This window comes from Hydra viridissima, unplaced genomic scaffold (genome assembly GCF_058129835.1).
Source record: "Hydra viridissima isolate aposymbiotic clone 2 unplaced genomic scaffold, HvirCarnegie_v1 scaffold_9, whole genome shotgun sequence".
In the NCBI taxonomy this organism is placed as follows: domain Eukaryota; kingdom Metazoa; phylum Cnidaria; class Hydrozoa; order Anthoathecata; family Hydridae; genus Hydra; species Hydra viridissima.
This window is the reverse complement of record NW_028324308.1, coordinates 10571924-10588907: the sequence shown is the minus strand read 5'-3', so window position 1 is coordinate 10588907 and position 16984 is coordinate 10571924. Positions and strand designations below refer to the sequence as shown.

General features: G+C 30.1%; 2 protein-coding genes across 3 annotated transcripts in view; both read left to right on the top strand.

Annotated features, from left to right (window-relative positions):
* The first annotated feature begins 1480 nt into the window (after positions 1 to 1480).
* Positions 1481 to 6300, top strand: LOC149883952 (uncharacterized). Of its 2 annotated transcripts, none has more exons than XM_090098756.1 (2): positions 1481 to 3447; positions 3941 to 6300. In XM_090098756.1, exon 2 carries the CDS (start codon positions 4885 to 4887, stop codon positions 6232 to 6234), a length of 1350 nt encoding a protein of 449 aa, XP_089954882.1. In that variant the 5' UTR covers positions 1481 to 3447; positions 3941 to 4884; the 3' UTR covers positions 6235 to 6300. The 2 variants fall into 2 exon arrangements, with proteins under 2 accessions (XP_089954882.1, XP_089954881.1); XM_090098755.1 differs by lacking the exon at positions 1481 to 3447 and adding an exon at positions 3502 to 3782.
* Positions 6301 to 11857: 5557 nt separating this feature from the next.
* LOC145185911 (transcription initiation factor TFIID subunit 5-like) overlaps positions 11858 to 16984 on the top strand; it is a 69799-nt gene continuing 64672 nt past the window's right edge. Inside the window, exons 1-4 of the mRNA XM_090098965.1 lie at positions 11858 to 11989; positions 12128 to 12336; positions 16016 to 16128; positions 16275 to 16313. Of these exons, the coding sequence (XP_089955091.1) occupies positions 12268 to 12336; positions 16016 to 16128; positions 16275 to 16313 (221 nt within the window). The 5' untranslated portion in view covers positions 11858 to 11989; positions 12128 to 12267. The remainder of the gene's footprint in view (positions 11990 to 12127; positions 12337 to 16015; positions 16129 to 16274; positions 16314 to 16984) is intronic.

Sequence of the window (16984 nt, the reverse complement as noted above, 5' to 3'; positions counted from 1 at the left end):
CGGGATAACAGTTAGATTTACGATTTGGTATTTTATTATAGCGCTTTTCAAATCGAGAACGGTCTAAAGTTTATTAAAAAACGATTTATATATTAAACGGAGGTTGTTTTAATTTTTGACTTAAACAAATTAATAAAAAACTTGAATGGACATACCTTTTTTATTAAGTTATAAAGTACTTCATTTTTTAAATATTTTCTTTTGTTAATTTAAAAAAAATAAAAGTTATTATTTCTTAGAGAACAAATTCCGGACTTCCATTTCAATTACACCCTTAGTAAAGTTTTAGTCAAATTCTTTTGATATTTATCATCAGGAGGAGAAGACTACAGTTAACAACAAGCATATATTAAAATATATCAATGGACATCCCCAATTGTTTTATACAAAGCTGTGTATCTTTTTAATTACTTGCATTTTGAACAATATAAAAAGAAAGTAAGGGTTTTAAACACTAAAAATTAAATTCGGACTTACGTTTGTACATACACTAAGCCGTCTTACCTCATATATGCGTTTCTCAATGAGGAAGGGGGGGGGATGCTAAAATTTAACATTTTTGGGAAGGGGTTAAAATTGCGACTTATCCAAAAAAATTCCTGTACAGGCCCCTGCTTCTAGCACAAGCATTGGGTAGTTAAGAACTAAAAGGTACATAAGTTATATTGCAAATGCTAATTATTTTAAATTTGAGATTTCTGCACAAGTAAACAAATACTTTTTCTTCACTACTATTAAACAAACTAAATTGAAACAAACTAAAATTAAAACTCCTACTTAGTTTTACTGAGAATCTGTATTTTATCATATGTGCCCATAATTATGAAAGTGGTCTAAGTCAAAATTAAAAAAAAAATGAATTTATCACTTATTTCACACGACAGGATTTTAAACTAAATATATTCAATGTAATTTTTACGATATCGTCAAAAATGAACCTTTAAAAAGTAGTTGTAATTACAACGTTATACGGAATTTTTAATTTATTCAAATGCGAATCATTAAATATCTCGAAATAAGAAATATGACTTAGACCACTTTCATAATTATGGGCTCATATTTATTCTAAAAAACGAAAAGCAGAAAGTTAACATACAACAAGCTATTGTAAGAATATGTTTTGTTAAATAAAAAAATATTTATACTTGAAGTTTATGTAATTATGTAATATTCCGTTATTTTTATGAAAAAAAATATTATGCTAAACAAAAAAATAGATTTTTATTTGAAACTTATCAATATTTGAGCTTAAGATATAAAATTTGATTATCATTAGTTTCTTAATTTTCATATAGCCGTTCGTTGTATCCGCCGCCTTCTTGAGAGGCCAAAACTGGCTTCGAAAAATTTTGCGTTTATATGAATAAACGAGCTGGCCCGGATAGCGATCCGGGCTAGTTTGTTTATTCATATAAACGCAAAATAAAATTAAGTTGAAATAAGGACAACGTCGAGATCTCGGTAAAACGGGCTGGCTCGTTTGCCGAGCCAGCCCGCTTTCCATATAAAGAGGCCCTAACTCTAAATTTTCACCAGTCAACAAAAAAATCTATTAAAATGGCTGCCCACAGTTTAAAAACAGAACCTCTGATCACGTGGTATTAGTTTAAACTTTTATAGCATTTGTTTAATAAGACTGTACTTCAGGATAAAGTAACTACTTCACGCGTTGACAAATTACTAAACAAATTACACCAAGGTAAAGGAAATTAGTTGTCGGCACGAACAGATTTTCATCATTTTTTCAAGATAAATATTTGTAAATTTGGGAACTTTTTTCGTGTAAACAAAGTCTGTCAATGATAAAATAGATCTGTATGGATAATTTTAAAATGACTAAAAAAAGTATAGCGAAGTATAAAAAAGCTTAAATTAAATTTGTTATTAAGATCTGGTTTCATTCAACTCCTTGGTCCTTCATTCACCAGCCTTAATTTTGTGTATTTTTTTAGTATTTTTTCCGACATGTCGCCATTTTTTGCCTCGGCTACTTTATAAGCTCCATAATTTATATTCCTTAATGCATTATTTTTTTAGTAGGTGTATTTTCTTATAGACTTTTTTATAATTCATTTGATAAAGCATAACCTTTTAAAAAGTTATTCAAATTTATAATTATCTTGCAAAATGCGGTCAGATGTAATTGAATTGCGTGAAGAAACTATTTACGGCGGATTTGATTGACGTAGTTTATTTGATATGTTGTAAATATAGTTTAAGCGGTTTATTTTATGAGCATATTTGAGGTTCTTTGTATAGTATAAATTGAAGGAAAACTTTTTGTAAAGGGAATTTTAAGGAGAAGAGAAAATGTAGAGCTGAAACGTTGTGTTCGCTGCGAGAAAACAACAAGCTAACCGGGCACATGATGGAGCCATCTTCGAATAATTAGAACATCTTTGAAAAATACGATGGTATATCCGATGCCGCAATTTGGTCGCAGCGAACCAAAGTTGTTGCAGAGAAGCAACGCGTTGAGTTGACAGTGCTCTTTCCAGTTTTGTTGCGAAGTAATACTTAGTCTTCGATTGTTTGTGAGTAGAAGATAAGAAGGATGTGAAGAGAATCGAAGATGTCTTTATTTATCGAGTTTTTCCTTCGGATGCCTACGTGGCATGATTTGTGTACGAAGCAGAAGATGAGAGATGAGGAACAAATGGATGTCTCTTTTGCTGATCTAAAACGTTTCTCGTGTTTGGCAGAGTAGCCTGACGAGAGGGTGCGACTGGCGTTGTAGTTGGATTGCCAGAAGCGGTATTTGAGATTTGGATCCGCAAAAGAAACAATTGTTGTGATGTTCCGCAAAGCAAGAGTTGCTTTGAATTAAATGTGATCCCGAAGGATCAAGGAGGAGTGTAATTGAATTGCGTGAAGAAACTATTTACGGCGGATTTGATTGACGTAGTTTATTTGATATGTTGTAAATATAGTTTAAGCGGTTTATTTTATGAGCATATTTGAGATTCTTTGTATAGTATAAATTGAAGGAAAACTTTTTGTAAAGAGAATTTTAAGGAGAAGAGAAAATGTAGAGCTGAAACGTTGTGTTCGCTGCGAGAAAACAACATCAGATATTTCATGTTTTCGCTTTTCATATTTCATATATTATTTCAATTGTCATAATAAGCTCATAATAACCCATTTGTTTTTGTCAAATAAAAATTAGTTTATATATAGCTGGTAAATCATTTTATGTTAATATTAAATACTTAGTTATTCTTGCGGTTTGCCATAAATTGACTTTGCTAAATTCTTTAAAACTGTGACAAATTATTTTTTTCTTTATTGTATTTACATTCATTTTATGTATAAGTTATTTATCCTTTACTGTATATATTTCTGTTGTTAAACATAAAAATAGAAAATTCTATAATATTCATAAACTGGATGTCTACAGCAATATAATAGATGGAGTAATTCCCTAGACATGAAACCATTGTGCTCTAGGTAGCTACAAAACAATTTGATTTTTGTATTATTTATTTTATCTCAAGTTATACATGTACTAAGGTAGTCAAGCAAATGATCTCAATTTCTTTTCATTGTCCGCGTTATTTCTTAAGGTATTAAGAATGTCTATCTATATAAAATTAAGCTTAAAACTTGGTTCTTTTGCTGTTATCTTTAATAAATGAGAGGAAGTTGAAATGACTGGTTAGACGAGTCCAAAAATTTTCGTTAAATCCGACAGACTTTAATATAATTTAATTTCTAACTATGCGCAACGAGCATGGTTCGCAAAAAAAACAATAGGTTGCACGTCCATTTCTTATATGTCCATGGTAAAATGCGACATGATAAAAAAAAAATTATTTAGAATTTTTAAAAAAACACTAATGTGTCTTGTGGTTCATGTATTTATTTTTTATTAACTATCTACTACTGAAACATTGTAATTCGCATCCTTTTAAACATATATAATTCCACTATTTTATTTCAGATCCTGCAATCCGCTATCTTTTTACCAGATGCAAAAAGTCGATAACGAAAATAAAGAGAAGAAATTTCAAGAAAAGAGGAATGCTCAGGCAGAGGCTGATAAGTCCAGTACCATAAGAAGATATTTTGGTCCTATTAATAAAAACAAAAGGCTTGATAACCTCCCACATGATGCATCATCAAGTCACCAAACAAAAATGGACGACTTTACTGAAACAATAAAGTGGCCTTCACAAAGTGCTCAACAGTTGGAATTTGATACCATCCTAACCCTTTCACTAGTTCTCTCTAACCTCCCGTTTCACGTTATTGAAACTGCTGGCTTCAAAATGCTGCTGAATTATCTTTGTCCACAAGCCAACCTAAAAAGTCCAACCACCTTATCCAAATTCAAGCTACCAATGATTTATCGCAATCTAAGACGTGATGTAAAAATGCAAATTGAGAGAGACATCCCGCATTGCGAAATGGCAGCTTTCACTACAGATGGATGGACTGCAAGAAATTACATTGCATTATGTTACCAAAGACTTTGAACTCAAAAACTTATCTTTGGATTGCCAAAACTTTATTGGGAGACATACAGGGGTTTTGCTTGCACAAGGAATGGACCACATGGTTTCTCAATTTCCTGGTCTTCAGAGGGAAGACCTTTACAAAGTGGGTGTTACTGATGCTGCAGCCAACATGAAGAAAGCAATCACGGAAAGCAAAGAGATCAGTGATCATCTAACCTGTGCCGATCATCTGCTCAACACTTGTTTAACAAAGGCTGTAGAAAAATCAGAAGGAATCAATGGTGTAATTAAGAAATGTAAAGGACTTGCTCAAAGGACCCACCAAAGTTCATTAGACTGGTAGGACATCAAGAAAGCGTGCGTGGAAGCAAATATAGAACCAGTCAAGATCATTCAGCCAATTGTAACAAGATGGAATTCTAACTTTATGATGCTTAAGTCAATCCTCAGATTGAAGGCTGGTTTACTGGTTGCTCTAGAAACTCTAAACAAACCAGATCTTCAAAGTTTGATTCCGGATGAGTTAGAGTTTATTAGTATTTACAACATTTTACCATTTCTGGCAGAATGTAAGCGATGCTCTGATTCCTGGTCTTCTGAAAATCTGGTGACTATGCATAAAGTTCAAAAAGACATATTAAATCTCCACTTGCTTTGCAAAAGAACCATAAATGACATTGAAGAGCGTGACCCTCAAGTTGCAGAGTGCCTACACAACTTCATGAAAGAATTTGAGAAGGGTTTACCTAATTATGGCGTTGGAGTCAAATACTATAATGTGGGTTCACTTCTGCACCCATATTATAGAGGATATACACTCAAAAATATTGCAAACAGTGAGGAAGGGAGGGAAGCCGCCATCAAGGAATTGGTTGACAATCACCCAACCACAATCCAGTTCTGCGAGTCATTGGTTGATGATCATACTTCGCTAGAAACATCAGATCTTGACGAAACTATGGATCCAGTGGACCTTGAGTTTTTGAAAGACAGGAGGCAGGTTTCAGCGCATCGCCCTGGGACTTCACAGCCTAGCCAATCAAAGCTCAAGCCACCCTTGATGCTTGAATTTGAAAAGTATCAGACTATGGCCTTACCTGAAAAGGATGTGGATGCTTTAGAATGGTGGAAGCAAAATAAAAATGAGTTACCTTTGCTAGCTGGTCTGGCTAGAAGTTACTTGGCTATACCTGTGACTTATGCTTCATCAGAAAGAATGTTTTCAGTAGGAGGTAGGACAGTTACTGATTTTAGACATAATGTAAAACCAGAAAACACTAGCATGTTAGTTTTTGTGAGTCAAAATTACGCAAGGGTTCCTTCTAACCTCAACGATTGGGAAAAAACTTGCGAAGAAGAACCGTATGAATTACCACATGTCACACCACCAACTAAGAAGACTCACCAACAGGGAAAATCACATAGTCAAACTGAAACTAAAAAAAGAGGTGCACTTGAAAAGGCTTCTCCAACTTTATCAGATACTCAAACTGGTCCTGAACCTAATAAGCAACAACAGCTACAGTTAGATACTCAAGAGAGTCAAAGGACTCTAGCTCAACAAGAAGGGTATGAAGTGACTCAAGGTAAAGACCAAACTCAAAGTGTCTCTTTGTTTATTCCAATGACACTCCAGCACAATCAAAGTAGAATCAAAAAAGCAAAATTAGGTAATATAATGAAGTCGAATTGGAAGGGGAATGAGAAAAAAAAGTACAGAGCATCTGAGCTTGCAAACATTTTATTAGAGACAGATGATGATATATCTGATGATTAATTTTTTATCAATAACTTGTTTGTTTAAAACTGTAAATGTAATATTTACTAATAGAAATACAAAAAGCAATTTAAAGTATCTTTTTTTAGTTTTTCGGTAATCAGCAAAAAAAGAGGTAATTTGTGATAAAATGCGGTAAATCGTGATAAAAAGCGGTAAAAAGTGATAAAAACGGTAAAAAGTGATAAATGCGGTAAAAAGTGATAAATGCGGTAAAATTGCGTATTACGCATTTTTACGCAAAATTACCGCGGTAATTACGCATTTTTACGCATTTTTACGCTTTTTACGCAGATTAACGCATTTTTACGCAAATTTACGCAAATTTACGCATTTTACGCAAATTTACGCATTTTTACGCATTTTACGCAAATTTACGCATTTTTACGCATTTTTACCGACGGTGCGGTAACGCCGATGCTTAATATCAAGTATTCGAGATATCGAGAGTCGACTGTATACACTTGCGGAAGATTTCACATGAATTTCTTTTGGTGCCTCCATAATAGCTTTTTTAAAATGTTTTTTTTTTTTCATATTTATTATTCAGTTTTTAATCTACAGTAAAAAAATATAAATATGTTGATTAAAATATTTATACATTTAATAAACTCTCATAAAGTGACGGAAGGAGGGGGAGGAGTAAAAGATAAACCCCATCAGTTTTTCGCGTATAATTTTTTTAAGCTTACACATTTCAGCAAATCCTTTTAATGACTTTGTCTACATACGTTTAATGTAAAGAAAAAACATTTTAAAACAACAGTTTAATTATTTATACACGTATGTATGTAGGCGAGTTAAACATGAAAATGTTTAATACATCTTCAAAGACTCTCTCTTAATATATCTTCAAAGACTCTCTCTAAAATAAAACACTTCATCAAAATCTTCCCAAAAAAAATATAAAAAAATCTAAAAGATTTTCTCAACCGTTCCTTTTCTATCGGTCCGCAAATTTTATTTTGAATTCTCGTACAGACAATATATTTTCTTTTCTTCAAGTTCATTTAGTACTTTTATTTTAACTTCTGAGCCATGGTTAAACAGGTTTTACAAATTTTCTTTTGATTAATCTTTGTCTCAGAATGGCTGCTGAACTTTAGTAATTAAACTCATATCATTGTGTTTCTAGTCGTGTTTGCGAAAACAGTTTTAAACATTAATGGTGGGAATTATTCATTTTTCATGTAATTGGACATGTGTGTCCACCTTGTGTTTAGATTGACTCACTCTTTTCTTTGTTCGAATGTTGTATGCTTGAGTCGGGTAAAACTTGAAGAAAATATTCTCATTTTCCCTCTTCACCATATTTAGAAAAAAAATTTTAAAAGCTGAAGAAAAACAAAGTAATAATGCAAATGCATATGACGATGATATCAATATTGACTAGAGAGAACAGTAAATCCATAAGTATCTTATATATATACTTGTGCACATATAAACAATTGTATTGTATGCATTATATAAACAATTGTACTTTATCATTATAAGATATTTTTGTTGTTAAATGTTGTTACACAATTTTTTTTTTAATTTAAGTGTTTTTTGTAGCATTAACTTTCTAATATTCTTTTAGTTTAAGGGGAATAATGTAAAAAGGACATCTTATTTTTAAATATGGTATAACTTTGTCATTGTGTGAAAATTTTTGTAGTCAAAAAAATTTAAGGTTGTCTCAGTTGTAGGTTATACCAAAACCAACACCCCTCACAATAATGTTTGTGAAAGATTCTTGTTTTTCAAATGTTTCCTTAACAATCAGATTAGATAAATGCGTTCTAGAAATTACTCATAATAATACTGAGACTTTAAGTTTTCCAGGAATTAGTTTTTGCATTATATTTTTTGTTTATTGTTTTTTGTTAAAAAGTTTTAAGTGATTTTTTGTTTAATAGATTTAATTTTATATTTCTATTATTACAGCTTTGTTTTTTGTTAGTTACAGTGATTAATAACAACAAAAACCATACATTAATTGAGCAAATTTTAATAAAGCTACGGCTGAAATATCACAGATTAAAATTTAAAATCTACCATTAAATGGTTCATCTAGTTCTTTTAAATTATTACTTAATCTGATAAGTTTATTTGTCTACTTTCCAACTTCAGGGTTCAGAAATTGAAGAAGAGGTTCCCTTTGTTTCCCTGAGTTTTAAAATCATAAAAGGGTTAGCTTCGTTTAGTCTGATTAAGTAAGTAAAATAGTTGCTGTTTATCAAAAATATTATGAAAGGTGTAAAGAGGCATTAAAATTACATTATTATTTATAGTGTAATATATATAAAAAGAAGATACATCGAAAAGTCCGAATTGATATTTTCCATAGATATTTATGATCTACATTTATTTTTAAGTATGTTTGCTATAAATTGTTATATTATAAACAGATTTTTTTTTTAAATTTTGTAAAGGTAGTGTTGAAATGGATGCAAGCACTAAAGAAGCAAACGATACAAATTGAAACAGAATTTTATTTCATTATCAGTGGTAATTGGATATGAATAGCTTAATAGTACCATAGCACCATTTTTGAATAGTTTTGAATCAAATATTCTATAATAAATTTTTATTGTTGCTTAAAATTATCTAGAAATTCAAACTTGTTTTTAAAAATTTATCCATAAAAAGTAAAAATATCATTTTCTTACCTTTAAACAATTTATTAAATAGCGAATTTTTCAAATAATATGCAAGGTGTCCAAAAGCCTCTATACAACTTAAAAAACTTATTACAAAAACAGGTAAGATATCTAAACAATATTGGTTTTATTTAATAAAAGTTTATTAAAGTTTTTTTTCATATAAAACTTTGTGTTTCTGATACTTCTTAAATGACTATTCCTCAAGAAAAAGCACAATGCGTATAGAAACAAAGTATGATGTTCAGACTCAACGAAAATACAGATCTAAGTATGGAAGAGATCCACCATCCCAAGACACAAGAATTTTATGGAGGCAGGGACAGTCTTGGATAAAAAGAGGAGCGAACAACACTGTAGGAAAAAACGATCGTTTTTCACAAGCCTTTGTTTGCTGAAGAAATGCTAGAACGCATTTCTGAGGATGACCTATTCCTCAAGCGAGTCTGTTTTGATGACGAGGTAACTTTTCATGTTTTAAGGAAATTAAACAGACACAACGTGTCTGTTTAATTTCCTTAAAACAGATATTTACCATGAATTTCTTTTGCAGATATTTACCATGAATTTCTGACCGAATTTGTGGCACCACAACTGATTGACCCACAACCAACCATTGTTTTTCCAGCAATATGGTGTACCACCACATTGGGGAGGCTATGTTCGTCAGTTCCTCAATCAAACATTTCCAGACCGATGGATTGGAAGGGATAGACTAAATCCATGGCCACATCGTTCGCCAGATATAACTCCCTTAGACTTATTTTAGAGGTTATGTAAAAGATATCGTGTATCAAAGAAAGGTTCGGAATATTGATAAAATTTAGCAAAAGATTCGTAATGCCATTGCAACCATTAATGAATTCTACAGCGAATATGGCAAGAAATAAAGTACCGGCTTAATGTACTTCGTGGAACTAATGGTGACCATATAGAAGTCAATTAAATATACTTAAAAAAAAAAACAAACTCTTGTTAAAATAAAACCAGTATTGTTTATATATCTTATAAACTGCTTTTGAAATAAATTTTTCAAAATGTAGAGACTTTGTGGACATCTTGTACATTACCTTTATCTTTCAATGATAAATAAAAAAATGCGCCACTGTTTTCATAAAAAGCATGCTAGAAATAGCATTTTTTTTAATTTAAAAGAAGGTACTCCCGATTCTTCGAAAAACATCCTTCAATTATTTAAGAAATCGGGGTTTATAAGGCAAAAATATCTGGTTCTAAGATAAGATTGTCGAATAAAAACCCTTAATAATTGAGTGCACTGTTTGGCAATCTGTATCTGCCTTTAGACAAGTGTTCACTTTAAATCCAAAAGAGATGTTTTGAATTAGGAGAAATCTGAAGCAGGAGCTTGGCAGGAGCATACTATATTTTACAACAGTAACTGTTTCATGTTGATAGTTTGCTTTTTGTCAAGCAACCAGTGTACATAAAAGCTGTTTTTTTTTTGCTTTGCACTGAGACTTTTTGACCTCACTCTATATTATATATCAGGGGTTCCCACGTATGAGGTCAATAGGAGCCGCATCGAGGTTTTTATATATTTTCAAGAGCCACTCTTCAAATAGTTATAGAGATAATTAATACGAAAACAAATATGTAATTTACATTAGATAATTTTGTTTTCTGCTAGGACATTAACTGACACAGAATTAAAAGAAAACAATTCAAGATTCAAATTTCAAAATAAACAAAAGCATATAAAAAAAACCAATTCATTTACAACATCCATGACATTGGTAAACTATTTTTCGTCAAATCTTTAAAATTTGGAATGAAATTGGTTAAACTAGTTCGCAACAAATCAGTTAGATGATCATTTGTTTATTGAGAGCGATGTTTTAATTTTATTAACTTTAATGTAGAGTACACTTCTTCGCATGAATGCGTTGTGCCTAAAATAGAAAGCAAACGGCAGGTTGCTTTCCTTAAATACAGATACTTTGATTCTGGCATTAGTTTCCAAAATTCAACTATAGCCCAAAAATTCAAAAGGATCCGCACCGAACCCTTCAGAGCCGCCAGCGGCCCTAAGAGCCGCATTTAGGCACCGTTGTGACATATTATGAGATCAAGAAGGCTAAAAACAAAACACTGGCGCGTAATAAAATTAAACAATCTTATTTTATATATTGGTAAACTATATTTATAAATATATATCATATGTTCGTGGTATACATTTAAACGTTAACGACTGTTGGCTCCTCGTCGTAGTCGTACCTTAGTTGTACCTTAGTCGTCCATAGTCGTATCTTACTCGTACTGTCCATCCATATTCGTACCTTGTCCATCCATATTCGTACTCAACGCCGTTAATGCATGTTCTCAAACATTTTGTCTTGTTTGTTCTCGGTAATAACAAACATATTTTTTTTCCGGTCTGCAACATCTGTTTATAAACAATATATGTTATGTTTTAAAAGATGTTATGTTTTAAAAGATGTTAAGTTTTAAACAACATCTATAGATATTGTTTAAAACTTAACATATCTTTTGCGATGGAGTAAGAAAATATGTATACATATTTTCTACAAAAAAATTAAATATATATATTTATATTCAACAAAATTTTGTGTTTCTTTTGTTAGCTATGCATAGCTAACTAAGGGTCTGCGTCTCGGAATCGTTTTCTCGAAATGAACTGGAACAAGCATAACAAGACGAGAAATGTCCCGGAAAAAATTGAGGAATAAACTGTCCCGGAATAAAGTTAAAAACCGGGACAATAAATTTTCTTTCGGAATTTAAAAATTGCATCCAGGATATGATTGTCTCGTCTCGTCTCGAATTAAAAAAATAACGAGACGCAGAAGCTTATAGCTAACAAAAGAATTTTAAATGTTTATATTAATCTATGGTAATTTAAAGACCGGAAATTTAGAAAAATAGTTTTATGGCATTGTAAAATAGGGGTGGTTCTTATCACGGTAATGTTTAGATTTTGAGCTTAGACTTTTAAATAAAATACAGTGGAACATTACCTTTTTATAAAAACGCAAACTTCGTGTATTTTCCAGAACATGCATTAACGGCGTTGAGTACCATGCCATTGCCGTAATTTACAATGTACGGTTGACCCAAAAATAATCAACATTTTGGCAAAAACACTCACATCACTTCTTTAAAAATAAAACCTTTTTAAGTCATAGAAATATAATAATTATGTCGCGTTTTGAAAATAACCACTAACACCTTGAAATAGATTTGCTCAACGCTCTTTTTTTGTGGTTTTTTAGAGTTTTAAAAACAACAGACAAATTGGAAAAAGAACTAACAAAAAAATAAGATTTCAAAATAGACTCAAAGACATACAAACACATATACGCATGCTGCATCTAGACACAAAAATCAATTTAAATGCTTATATTTTGGGAAAATGGCATCTTTAAATGAAAAGCATTCTTTACTAGCTGTTCTTCAGTTCTTACGAAAAAAAAACTTAAAGGTATGATTTCAAGTCTATAAGTTAATATAGTTATAAAAACCTAAGTATATTTATACATACTTTTTACACGTATATATATATATATATATATATATATATATATATATATATATATATATATATATATATATATATATGTATGTATATGTATATGTATATGTGTATGTATGTATGTATGTATGTATGTATGTATGTATGTATGTATGTATGTATGTATGTATGTATGTATGTATGTATGTATGTATGTATGTATGTATGTAATGTATGTAATGTATGTAATGTATGTATGTATGTATGTATGTATGTATGTATGTATGTATGTATGTATGTATGTATGTATGTATGTATGTATGTATGTATGTATGTATGTATGTATGTAAACATATAAACATACGCTTTTTGCGACACACTAATATATATGTAATATAGTAAAATAAAGTATAATAGATGTAATTAAATGCCAACATTTCTACATAGTTATAAAAGTTTTTTTTTTCTTTTAAATAAGGTGACTATAGGATTATTCAATGTCAAATCACTTAGTGGACTAAATATTTATCTTCAAGTCTCTGATACAAAAAGTTTTAAATTTATATCACTTATTTTAAAAAAGCATTAGGTATGCTATTGAAATTTTGTGAAAAATATTAACATAGTAATGTATTTTACTAATTAATTTAAAAATGAAATGTATATATTTTTTTACATTAAGAACAGAAAGCTTAAATATTGTACTAAGGAAGCAGGTTGTTAGCAAAAAAGTAATATGAAAAAAAATAAGGCTAAAATGACTTAAACTGCCATTTTTACCTAAAATTGTTAGGAAAAATTATGTTTTCCTTACTAAGCATTAGGGTGAAGTTATTCTGTAAGTAAACAAATTTTTTTTTGTTCTTTATTTGTCCTGGGGGTAGAAAATATAGTTTTTGCCTATTAATTTAGCTATGTGATATTTAAATTTAATAGAATACTTTGAGGTTCCTATCATTTTAAATTGGTATAGGTATAAAATTAATGCTAAAAAAATATTGCCAACAAACACAAAAGTTTTGAAACATTTTGTACATTTTTGTGTAGTACTAGAATTACTTCAATACAGACTTTTTTTTTTTTTTTATTTCAAACTTTGGTAGGTCAAGATGCAATTTTTGCTAGAATAAGTCCATCCCTTGTTTCATTGCTTCAAACTGAAGAAGAAACTTCTGTCACCAGCTTAATGTATCTTTCAACTGTCAGATTGTGGCAAGGAAACTTTAAAATGTCAATTTTATCAGGAGCATTGACAATTATATTTTCTAAATCTTCAGTAGCATATGTTTAATTAAGGGAGGCTCAGTTGTATCAAGCAATTACTAATCAATCATATTAATTTAGTCTTCAGCATTAAAGTTCAATTTTAAAACTTTAATTAGTTTTTAAAACTATAATCCTGATTTTTATTTGCATTTCATTCAGGAATTAGGTTTACAACAGAACATGTTGTAAACCTAATTCCTAAATGTATTTACATTTGTCAGCTTAGATTGCTTACAGAATATTTTCAGGATAGGTGAAATATTTATTTATTTGTAATACTGGATCCACAGTTTTCTTAAATTTGTCAGACAAGTAACAAATATTCTTAATAATACGAAAAAAGTGTTTTGATCTATCCTTACATGTAGATTTTATTTTTATCTCAAACCATCTAGAAGAGTTTACTTTAATCACATGTTATCAAAGAGATAGTCTTGATCAGTACTTAATTCATTTGGATCAATAATTCACAGTTCTACTTCAGTTCAAATCCAACAACAGAAAATTTTTCACAATTTTCCAGCATTTTTCTGATTGCACCACAGAATCTGTAAGGATCACTTGTTTTTCTATCTAGGTGTTGCATTAAGTGCTGGAGAGGTAACTTAGTGTATAATAGACATATGGCATTGTAGTGGATGAGGTGTAAACATTTCTACTTTCCTGATAACACTATTTTTCAACTCTGTATCTATGACAGTGTCATATCACCCAACTGCGTAAAATCCTCTAAGAATGTCCTGATACTAATTGTGATATTTGTTGCACTTCCAGACATTGTTGCTATATGACCCAGACATTTTGAACCTAGCTCAGAAACTAGGACAATATGTTCTTCTGAAACAGTTTATTGTAATATTTTAGGCTTTTTTCTCTTGCTAAATTGTATATCTTACCTCTCAATTACTGAGGGTTCTTTTCTTATATGTATCCTGTGTTCTGTTCTTCTTTTCTTCCATTCTCCTCTTATCATGCTTCAATCTACATTTTTTGAGGAATTTTCTTTAGTTATGATTTGCAAATCCTGGAGAATCGTAGTTACAAGTATTGAGGCTGATCAATACAAAATCATAGTCAGATTACATGCTTAGGCTAGATTTAGCAAATTAATTCCTTTTCCAAAACCTGCTACAGCAGAATGATGAACTTGCAATTATGATGGTTCTGAAGAAACAAAAGTAGCAGACTCTTCCACACCCTGTGAAAATAACCTGCTAATTTTCACAGTGAGTTCCTTTTGGGATATCTCTAAAAAAAATCCTTTGGGATATCACTATATATTCCAAAAAAACCCTTTGGTGGGATATCACTATATACCATGTAGATGAGTACCCTAATTTTTTTAAATCAATTAATTACATCTAAGAAATATAATGGTGTTTGAATTTTTAACTCAATTTTTCATATTTTCAACTTTAGAAATCAGAAGATATTTAATTCCAAATCCTATAAAAAATCAATTCCTTTGCTTAAAGAACTATTTTTAATGAAAAATAAGTTAATAAAGTATACTTGAGAGATTTTTAGCAAAAGTTTTTTTTAATTTCATTAAAAATATCTAGAGAAACTGAATTGTTTAAGGTTAATTTTTATTCACACCAATGGGTTTCTTTGTAACTTGCCGTTAAGATTAGCGGGTCATTTTCACAGGGTGTGCTTCTGCAGTAATTCTGATACTTGAGTCTGCAAGAGCTTTTTCTTGCTCTTCAATTTCACTCTTACTAATGTCACTTTCTGTTAATATATCCTCATGTCTTGTGTCCTAATGTCTAGAGCTACAAATTTTAATAATCTAGATGCTTTTTTGGCTTTGCTTGAAAAATTCTTTGGGTAGTTTTTTTATCAGTTTTACTTTGGGTAGTTTTTTTTTTATCAATATTACAGTTTGCCATCTTCCTAGTTGTTCTTTGCTCAACAAAAAAATCTCTCCCATTTAAATTTCCACACTTGCAGGTGGATAACAAAAACAGTTTTTTCATTAAACTCTCTAAATGCTGTCACTTTTACTTAAAACTATTTGATGTTCTTTTTTATAGCCTAACATTTTTCATTGAGGTTTACAATCAAGTTTAAAATTCTTTGTTACAGCTAATATGTACTTGTAAAGGTTACAGCTAACATGTATCTGTTAGCTGTAACCTTTACAAGTACATATTAGCTACAATAAAGTTTACTACATATTGCTGGAAAAGTAAAACTTAATTATTTCATTTTTCTGTAATAAGAAAAATTCAAGCTTTTGAAGAAGTCTGGTTGTAAAGTTAAACTTCTTTTTAAAAACAGTTCGTAAATTAATGATAACTGTTTCATAATAACTGGTTATTTTGTAAGTTAAAAAAATGTAGCTTTTAATCTTGCTTTAAATCAAAACAACTTTATTTAGGAAGCAGAAGAGGTGCTTAGAAAAGAAGCTGGCCTTGAGTCAGTGTTATCTCAAGTAAATGGTGATAACTTAAATGAGCCTGATTTGTCAAATGTGCTGTCTGAATATGAAAGGTAAAATAAGAATGTTAAAAATATTTATTCTTTGGTATGATCTGTTTTAAATTAAAAAGTAATAATAGTAAAACCATTTACTGATCTAAGTTAAGCTGATAATTGAAAATAGCACCAGTTAATTTAAAAATTATATATTTTTTTAGTGATACAGATCCTCTTCGATATGAAGAGTATTATGAAGGGTGAGTTAAATTTGTAAACTCAAAATCTCAATAAAACTAACTGAGTGTGAGTGATGTAAAAATTAAAAATCAGTTTTAAAATCTTTTATTGATCACTAAGAAAATCATTTACTAATTGTAAGATTCCAGGGGTAAACGACACTCTCACTCAAATTGTAATAGGGCTATATAAATGTTACATAAATGAAATAACTTAAATTGACAATTTAAAAGAAAAAAATCTTGATTTAAATCAGGAAATAGGAATAAGAAAGTAATATTAAACTTATAATCTCTTTTTGTCAATTATTCAGTAGGTAGCAGTCTTGCAGTTAAAAGTTTTTCTTTATTTTTATACAATTATTAAAATTCTTTGTGAAATATTAAACATGTTTTTGATAAGTCTGTTAATTTTTTGGCCTGTAACAATTAAATATCAATTTTATGCATAATTATGGCAATACAGTTCACAGTCAAAATATGTTCTGTGTACAGCTTGTTTTAATATTTTACATTTATAAAAATAGTTATGAACTATATTCATCATTCAAGTTCTCACTAAACTGTGATATTGAATTTTTATTACACAGGTATTATTATTGGGATTATCAGCTGTATTCTAATGTTTTGCAACTTGTGATGAAAAATGTAAAACTCTAAAGATTTAAAAAGTATTAACCAAATGTTTTATC